The 9,644-nt window shown below is 36.1% G+C and overlaps 1 protein-coding gene across 2 annotated transcripts; it reads right to left on the bottom strand.

Annotated features, from left to right (window-relative positions):
• Nucleotides 1-3,542: 3,542 nt before the first annotated feature.
• nfybb (nuclear transcription factor Y, beta b) lies at nucleotides 3,543-8,259 on the bottom strand (the record flags this gene model as incomplete). 2 transcript variants are annotated; one of them, XM_082159346.1, is made up of 7 exons in its annotated part: nucleotides 3,543-4,280; nucleotides 4,429-4,508; nucleotides 6,116-6,194; nucleotides 6,338-6,535; nucleotides 6,762-6,895; nucleotides 7,184-7,277; nucleotides 8,149-8,259. In XM_082159346.1, 6 exons carry the CDS (start codon nucleotides 7,275-7,277, stop codon nucleotides 4,248-4,250), a joined length of 618 nt encoding a protein of 205 aa, XP_082015472.1. In that variant the 3' UTR covers nucleotides 3,543-4,247. The 2 variants fall into 2 exon arrangements, with proteins under 2 accessions (XP_082015472.1, XP_082015471.1); XM_082159345.1 differs by lacking the exon at nucleotides 8,149-8,259 and having other exon boundaries at nucleotides 7,184-7,286.
• Nucleotides 8,260-9,644: the final 1,385 nt, after the last annotated feature.

The following is a 9,644-nucleotide window of genomic DNA, read 5'->3' as shown; positions in this document are numbered from 1 at the left end:
AAATTTGAATACAATTTTTAAAACGCATTGAAATGACTATAGCAAGGTTTTTAATAACATCTACATAAATACAGTATTTCAATTGTGACTGTAGAACATCCCCTCTCCTCGCCTGAGACAGGACACAATCTGAAGTGTAACAGTGTGAACCGCCCCATCAGACAGTCTGGCTGGGAAGAGGCTGGAGAAGCGGTAGGGAGTCTCCCTGGAGGTGTGATGTCTTTCAGACTGTGCCTTTGTGATGCGGTGACTGTATGGGGGGCTGAAACTGTCAGTGCTGCAGGCAACACATTCATATTAAATGTTCTATTAGATTCTATTACCTAGAATTTATTCCTTATTATTATTGCATCTTTTCTATGATTGTTCATTAAACAAATGCAATAGTCCAAAAGCATAATACCAAAATTAGGATGATTTTGGTTACAAATAACTGTTCAGATTTCAAAATTCAATAGCATATAGCTGTAGCGGCTCCTGGCCTATAGGGGTCTCAGCACTAGTTTATGTTTAAGGCGAGACACTACAGGTGAATAGGGTAAATTTTTTAACTAGCAGATATCACCATGAAACTTTCCCAGTTGATTACCTACATTAAGATGAGAAAAAAATGTATTACAAGTTTTCTATAATTTAATAGAAATTTAACTATCACCTGTTGGCTGATAGAACGGCTCCGGCTCTGAGGGGTCCCATTCTGATTTTCAAAAGATATATAAGAAATGGAGGGTTTAAAGCCCTCATTTATGAATTAAGACGTACAAAAAGATTTCAAAAATCTAGTTTCAATAGGGTGAAACATTTACTTAATTTTAATTATAATTTTCAAAACTGTTTTAAAATATATTTTGCAAGGAAAAAGAATTGTAATAAATATCATGAATTGTTTTGTTCATAATTATTATCAGTTTGGTTTAAATATGCAAATTAGGCTATATCTAATTAAATATGCGCTATTTTGCATATATTTTAAAAAACGAAATCTGAGTATTGGATAAAGCCAGGTTAAAAATTATTTTTTCATTGTGTTCACATATTAGATGGGAAAAGAATTACAGAGGGATTTATGGATATCTACTTTAGTTATCCTGTAAATCAGAATATACTGTCAATAGGCTTAAAAAAATGATTTTCGCCATGTTTTTTGGAATAAAATGTTATATAAATCAGGCTAGGAATAATATATTTACAAATCCCTCTGTAAATGTCTTCATAATATAGCTAGGTACAAGACTGGAAAGTTTGGTGTATATAGGTGCTACTGAAGTGACGATTTCGTACTTGGAGTATGAGAGAAAGGTCATTTTGAGAAAACGGGCTTTAAAGATTTATCATCAGCCAATGAGATTGCGCATTCAGCCCTTTTACTTTCACGATTGGTTGCTGATAAAAAGGAAATGACCATATTTGGATCCGACAGCATTGTACAGGAGAGAGAGAGCTATCCAGCCGTGCGTGTGATGACAGGAAGAAGACAGAGATCGCGGAGCAGCGGGAGGATTAAGAACGCCAACTTTTGTTGAATTTATGAGAAATCTACAGACGCGAACAGACAAAGTGTAGTAAAATAAAGACCTAAATGTGGATTTCGGACTTTTTTTCACCACAAGTCTGAAAGAAGACGTGTTATTGAAGACACATATCCAAAAATCTCAAAATTGACCAGTAAAAAAAAAACGATGTTTTTGCCTGCCGTGTCTCGCCTTAAAGGAACAGATTAGTTAGATTAGAGTTAGGAGTTAGATTAGTCCATACATACCCTTTTCATCTCTGTGCGTGCCGCAACTCTGTCTGACGCACCCACCGCTAGCCTAGCTTAACACAAAAGCTTAGCTAAGCTAGTGCTAAGCCTAGCTTTACGGCACGCACGGAGATGAAAAGGGTATGTATGGACTTATCTAACTCTAGATTGTGTAACTGGACAAAATGTGGCCAAAAGGGACAAATTTGTCCCCATGAGCAAAACAGCTTATAAATTATACAACGTACATTTTTTTAAATAATTTTTTTTATGTAAAAATGCAGAAAGTTTTCTGTGAGGGTTGTGTTTAGGGGTAGGGGATAGAATATACAGTATAGCGTACTTTTTTTTTTTTGCCTATGTGTGTGTATATATATATATATATATATATATATATATATATATATATATATATATATATTGTGCTCCACAATATCCCTTAGGGTGCACTTGTTAATATAAACATGCTTATTGCTTTACTTTTTTTGACATTTGTTTGTTTTTTAATCATTAGAATCATCCAATACCCTTTTCTCACGTCTATACGCTGATTTCACGCAGCCGTTATTTTGAAATCGAAAGCGAGGCTCCGGTGGGAAGAAAACCGGAAGTGTCGCCTTTAATCACATGAGAGTCGTGAATGCGATGGCGTATTGTTGTGTTTAATGATGTTGTGTCAATTCTAAAAATGTACATACATTTCTTTCATAATGAAGACTATATACAGTGAAATTCATTTATAAATAAAATAATTTTTTTATATATAATTCAGAATGTAAAAAAAGAAGCAGGAATTAACTATATACATATCCTATATTGAATATTAACATCCAATAGTGTAAATCGCGGCAGCAGCTTCAGGTTGGTAATCCAAGGCATTGTTGTTTATCGTTACTTCCGGGGTTCTTCCCACTGGAGCCTCACTTTCGATTTCAAAATGGCGGCTGCGTGAAATCAGCGTATAGAGAGGCGGAGACCATAAATGCCATGAGATGGAATGCAGAAGGATGGATAACAGATGTGATGAACAGATATGTGGCCGGATATGAGAGGTCAAAAACGACCCTGGGGAGTTTACATATGTAATGTCAAAGGTCAAATTGATCCCCTGGGGATATGGAAGGTCAAAGGGCTACATAGGTATTCCAAATATGAAAGGTCAAAGGCCACAATGACCCTTTGAATAGGTCAAAGGTGAGCATGAGGTGGGTGGTCAAGGTCAAAGGTGAGCATGATGTGGGTGGTCAAGGTCAAAGGTCGCCATCAATAAAAAAAATTGACAGGTTGTGAAACTTACAGCTACGGAGCCCCTAAAAGGGACATGGTGAAGGAAAAATATATGAGAACATGTTCACTCCCAAATGCGTTTCGTTCCCCCAAGAAACTTTGTGTTTCCAAGCAAAAGTTTTGCGTTCCCCCGAGAAATTTTGTGTTCGCTCAAAACATATTTGAGTTCCCTCGTAAAAGGTTTAGCTCGCAAAAAACACAAAGGAGTGGAAAAGCCTGTAGCGTCAGCTCTGACGCAATGTCTCATTCCCTCTTCTCAGGGAACAGAGGTTACGTTTGGTAACTGGAGACGTTTCCCAGGAGAAAGCAAAACTTTTTGGGGTGAACGCAAAAGCATTAAAATATATTTTCAGGTGGACTTATAAGACGGAGCGTTCCAATTTCTCATTCAGCAGGGTTGGTTTGGGTGTATTGTGCCGACAGTTAATCCATCGCTGTCTTGTCCCTTTAGGGACACCGTAGGGCAGCAGAAGAGCTATGACTTTACATTAACAGAGAGGAGAATCAGGCTGTATTTATTTAAATAATATTTAATGAACACATAAAAACAAAATGAATTGTGACCAGCAATAATTTAATGTAAATTCATCCAAAGAAAGTCACTGATATAAAATGGGCCACATTGAAGAACTTAGACTAGAATTTAGGTTTATTTTTGTACTTTGATTGATAAATGCAGATTGCTTTAAAATGCGTTCTTCATGTTAAGCAAACTGCATCAATACAAATTCATGAAAACACTGAGAAAAACAAAAAATTATTTACAAAAAAATACCCCATTTTGTTTTGTGTTAACATCTTATCAAACTGAAATTATACATGCAACATGGTTATCATCTAAATATATAAAGGAGCAAAGCACTCATTCCACTAAATTGCAGAAAGATTCACATTTGTTCTATTTTATTGCTTTAATTGAAGGTCGAGTTATTTTTTAAACCCTGAACCCTTTAAAACTCCAAATGTGTGATGTAAAACAAACAAAAGAAACACCCAACAGACTAGTCACTTAAAATCATAAAGTGTGTGCACAGAAACACACGGAGCACACATGAAAACAAGTCCAGCTCTGTGACCTGTAAGAGCAGAAGAAGAGGGTCCGCTGAAGACCAACCACACAGACCCCACCGTTCAGGACCTTCACTTGTATGTGGAAGTGTAGAGGCTTGATTTGTGAAGATTAGGTGTGGATTTCTGCATGTGACTTTGCAGCACATCTTCAAGAGAACTGGAGCTGTTGCACGCCCGGGATCTGCAACGCAAATAAAAGCATCACTCAAAATGCTTGAAAAGTGTGCTATCTTCATTTAAATTGAATGACACTTGGTTTGATGTAGGCAACAGATGAAATATCATGTCTGTGATGTTTTTGGCCGTAAAGAACATGCAAGCATTCTCACCTGCTGATAGGAGGTGGTGTACACCATCACATTTTGCTGCTGTCCATCAGCTGTTATGATCCCTGCAGGTAGTGGATTTGCTGAGAAAGAAAAATATTTCATTGTGTTAGATCATGATGTTTGTGATGTATGATTCTAAATGTTGTCTATCTATTTATCTATCTGACCAAACAGAGCAGAGTAGACCAATCACAACAGACTGGGCCATCTGACCAATCAGAGCAAAGTAGACCAATCACAACAGACTGGCCCATCTAAAGCCTTGTTTATACTCGACGCGAAAATGACGTCATTGCGGTGTGGGCGGCTGTGCGCTTTGGGTTCGCAAGACCCAATTTCGCCTGGCGGTGTGCGCGATATTTTTTTTGTAACAACGCACGCGGCGCCGCATCCGAAGATGAACGACTTCGAGCCGAATCTGGCCGAGCTCGAACTTCTCACCACACCGGCACCCAGTTTGCACGTCTAAATTAGTTGCTTACATTTAACAAATGAGCATACAATAGCATAAAAAGTGTTTTTAATGAACATAAAGGTCCATGTTTAATAAAAATGTTCACGAAACTTAATGAAATGTTTAGTAAAATTAGAAAATATAAGAGATTGTTAATTTATTTATATTGTATACACATTCTCATATCCATATATTTTGTTTTATTGTCACTAGTAATAATCTCAGGGTTTACTGGGTTTTACACGATTCTTTTTGTAGTGTGGTATTGGTGGCCGTGTACTAAAATAAACATTGTCACGTGTGTATAGCTTCTTCTTCTAACCGCTGATTCCTGATGATTTAGAGGATAATTACTCGAGTCGCCCCCTATCGTTTCAAAGAATAGTACAACGGCGAGCGCGTCAAGTATAAACGCCTCGTCCGTTTGGGGAGGTGCGCGCGCAGTCTGCGGAGACTCGCGCTGCGGAGCCAGGCGAAAGTATAAACAAGGCTTAACCAATCAGAACAGAGTAGACCAATCACAACAGACTGGCCCATCTAACCAATCAGAGCAGAGTAGACCAATCACAACAGACTGGGCCATCTGACCAATCAGAGCAGAGTAGACCGATCACAACAGACTGGGCCATCTGACCAATCAGAGTAGACCAATCACAACAGACTGGGCCATCTGACCAATCAGAGCAGAGTAGACCAATCACAACAGACTGGGCCATCTGACCAATCAGAGCAGAGTAGACCAATCACAACAGGCTGGGTCATCTGACCAATCAGAGCAGAGTAGGCTCTCGGAAAGGAGGAGTTTAGAAAGACTGAATCTTCGAACTAACTGTTTTCAGATTCTTTGAGAAAAGAGGTGATGCTGTAATGTATATTGTGAGAAAATGAAAGTGTTTTTTGATCTTGGATGCGTGAAGGAGACCTTCCAAACAAATTTAGGAACTTTTAAAATAGCATAATAGGAGCACTTTAAACGAAAATGAGAAATGTTACTTTTGCAATTTGTTGAAAACAAATGAAGCTATAGAAAAATATTAAAAGAAAAAATATACTACTAAAATGACGAACACAAACTAAAATTAAAATTAAATCTGGAATTATCTGGAAAAAAAGATAACTCAAAATATTAATAAATACTATATAGTATATAAACAAAATTAATAAATTTAGGTTCAACTGTATGTAAAAGCCGCAGCACCAGTAATGTACCCATCAAGTTCATAAGTTACTTACTGAAAGACTCATCCGTCAGCTCCTCTCCCATGCCTTCGGTTACAGTTACAGTGCTTATGCCTTTCTCTCCTTTCATAGCCTGAGAACATACAGACAAATGTAAGATCAATCTGAACCAATCAAAAGGAGAAAGACACACCTCTGACAGCTGTGCAAAGTGTTTCCAAAGAGCCCTTATTTCAATGATATATGATGGCATGGCATTAAAAATGTTAACGCTACCTCTCTGAACTTCTGCAGGTAGAGCTTCAGAGGCTCCACATACATGTCGAAACCCAGCGTGGACATCGCGAACAGGATGTCTTCCCCGTTTATCGTCTTGCGTTTCTCCTGATGGCACCTCTCGCTGGCTTCTGAAGTGATGAAACTGATGAACTCGCTCACACACTCCTGCACACACTCCTTGGCGTCTTTTGCAATCTGATTGGATGGACGGGGGGGAAAAAATCGTTCTTTTTGAATAACATGCATTTGACTTGAAAGTTTCACTTTCGCTTAGGAAAACAATGGGCCTTAAATAAGCAATAAATGAAATTAATAGAAAGGTGATCAAATTGTGCATCTTTTTAATACATAAACAAAAATAATTCACATTTAAAAAAAGCATTTAATTTCTCCAAACAAAACTGCCCGGAAAATAAATTACCTTTCCTGTTTGTGGAATTCCATTCTTCATGATTCGGGCAACGTTGGCGATTGGGAGATAGATGTCTTGCTCCCGTAGGTTATCTTTGCTTCCATTCCCATCCTCGTGGTCATTGAGTCCCTCATCACCTTCATCTTTACAAAATAATAATAATAAATGCATAATCCAAATAATAAATAAATAATTCAGAATAATTTAAATATGACCTTTTTTTATATACATGTTTTATACATACAATTTTATTATTAATTATTTATAATTATATTTATTCAAAAGTAATATTTAAATGAATCCAAATTATTTATTTGTCATTTAAATATTAATAAATTATATTAAAAAAATATAATATTATTTAATAATCAATTATCTAAATGCTAAATAAATCATTTGGATTATTTTATATGATGTTTGACTTCACTTACCATCCTGAGCTTGGAGAACAAAGTGACTACCAGCCATATATTCTCCTGTTATGCCAAGCTGGGAGGCATCTGTGGTTGAACTGTCTCCGTCCATCTGAATCATAAATTAAATTGTATGACATCTGTACATTATTGGTCTTGTCTTAAAACCAAGTGAGCTGCCTACCTAGACAGCATTATCTGCCATCACAGTGCACGACTGGACTTATCGAAACATGTGGGCATCCAATATTTTGAGACAGCCATCTTGCATCATATATGTACAATTAATAAACCATTAATATAAATGTAACCTTTATTTTATTCAGTAATAAACGTTTATTCAGAACGGTCAGCTCAATTGATCACTTTATTTCACACAAACATATATTTTTCATTTAAAGAACAACAAAACAAATCATTTTATAGGTTTGCTATTCATGCAGTCACACACACCTAGGATTTTTGTCATATAAATGACGTTAGCCTAAACTGGCTGGCTTCAATATATAATTAATAATAAGACTCTACTGTGTAACTATTTATCATATTATATTGATACTGTATCGACATATCAAACCACATTGGTGTATTTTATTGGCTAAACAACCGGTGATATCATTGAACATGTAAGATTAAACACGCTAAATCAACTCAAACCACATTCCCCCCCTGAAATATTCAGACACGTTGCTAAAATGAATTATTATAATTGATAAACACATTAAAGAGCAGAAGAGGGAAGATAACAAGGACGATGAGCCAAAGCACCAGTGTATCCGTCAAAACTGGTCGTGGTAAACAAAGGGGCCGAGCACCATGACGGGCTTTTTACAATTATTACCAGTACATCGAGCTGCTTTTCATATCGCGCGCTAATTTCTCATTCTCCCCGCCAACTAATAATAAAACACTCGCGCGCGGAGATTTCCATTCGATGTAACAAAATATGGGTTAGCAATCATTGGCCGGAGCCGCACACTAACCTGCGATGAAGCCCTGGTTGGTTCGCGTCTCAGTTCGGCCGTTTGGTTGGACAGAAAATGGCTGCGGGAGAGCCAGTCCCTGCGCAGGGCTGAACAGTCCTCGAGGAGGAGCCTCACTCGGACACCAGGTGGCGCTATAGGCCAGTTTAAAAATAAGACCGCAATGTGTCGCAACAGCGCCTCCTATTGGTAGTGGTTGGTACACTGCACTAAAATTGGCTTTAGAAGATCAGTCTACTGCTTAAGGCATCAATTCCCCTAACAGATATCAATGTTTTCGTTTTTGTTATATCAAGGCCACTTTTCTGTGTCTTCATGATTTATTTCTGCTACTTTTCAAATGTTTTGTGTGTGTACAGACTTGGGCTTTCCCCCCTTTTCCAAGACCTTGAGACATTCAGTCTTGAACAATCCATCATAAAAACATGACATTTTAAAACTATGAAATTAACAGTTTTTTTTTTTTTTTTTTTTTTTACATATTCAATATATAAAACAGTTTCACCAATCACCATAGCAGTTTTCTCCCTAATGCATTATATACGTATACAGTATATAGCTGTAGGCCTATATTTAAAAAAATGAAACAAGTGTCAGTGAAGAGCTTGAGATTAAATACGAGATGTGTGAAGAAAAAATAAATTTATCACAAATGTTTTTGTCTGTCATTTCCAGTCTTAGATCTTGTGTTCATGGTATTGTAACACTATAGTGGTTTGATTTTGATTTGACACTATTTTATTAACTAAAGTTAATAAAATGATATTTTTAGGGGATATTTTAATGATTTGCTTTGAATAAAGTACAGTAACAATATAAAAATCTGTTATTTTAATGTTGTTTGTATAGGCTAATCATAATCATGCTAATATTTTTTATAAATGTTTCTCACAGTATAAAGAAGTCTGTTTACATTCAGTTGCCTGGATGGACATTATTAAGAAATTAAAATAAAAGATTTTTTTCTCAGAAAAATTAAAACAATTTCTAATGTTGTCCTTTTATAATATCACGCATATAAAGACAAATAACTAGTAAAAAGGATTTTATTGAACTGTGGATATTAAATAATGTTAAATAACAATAAATGTCATGTACGTGGTAAACCAGGCATTTTCAGATAATTTAAATTATTTTTATACAAATCATTTATACAAATTATCTACTGTAATTTTCTTCCTTTCATCAATCTACATTAGCATTGATACATTTACATGAGTGACTTGATAAGTGTTATGTCCTTCACAGCAAAATATAATACAATAATAAACTAGCAACACCAAGACATTATTGTTTTAATCCATCCTGACCAATAACTAATAAATAGAAAAATAAAATACACATGCATTAGTAAATTGTATAGGCTGCCCAACGCAAATATTTGGACATCAACACCATTTAATTAATGGCCTGCCACATCTCAATGTACCTAAATACACATTTCTGAATCATAAAATATATGTATTAGAACCATATTGAAAATTCTGATCTAAATA

Source organism: Leuciscus leuciscus (genome assembly GCF_965113295.1).
Source record: "Leuciscus leuciscus genome assembly, chromosome: 25".
Taxonomy (NCBI): Eukaryota; Metazoa; Chordata; class Actinopteri; order Cypriniformes; family Leuciscidae; genus Leuciscus; species Leuciscus leuciscus.
Note: the sequence above shows the minus strand (reverse complement) of the source record. Positions and strands in the feature narration are given on the sequence as shown.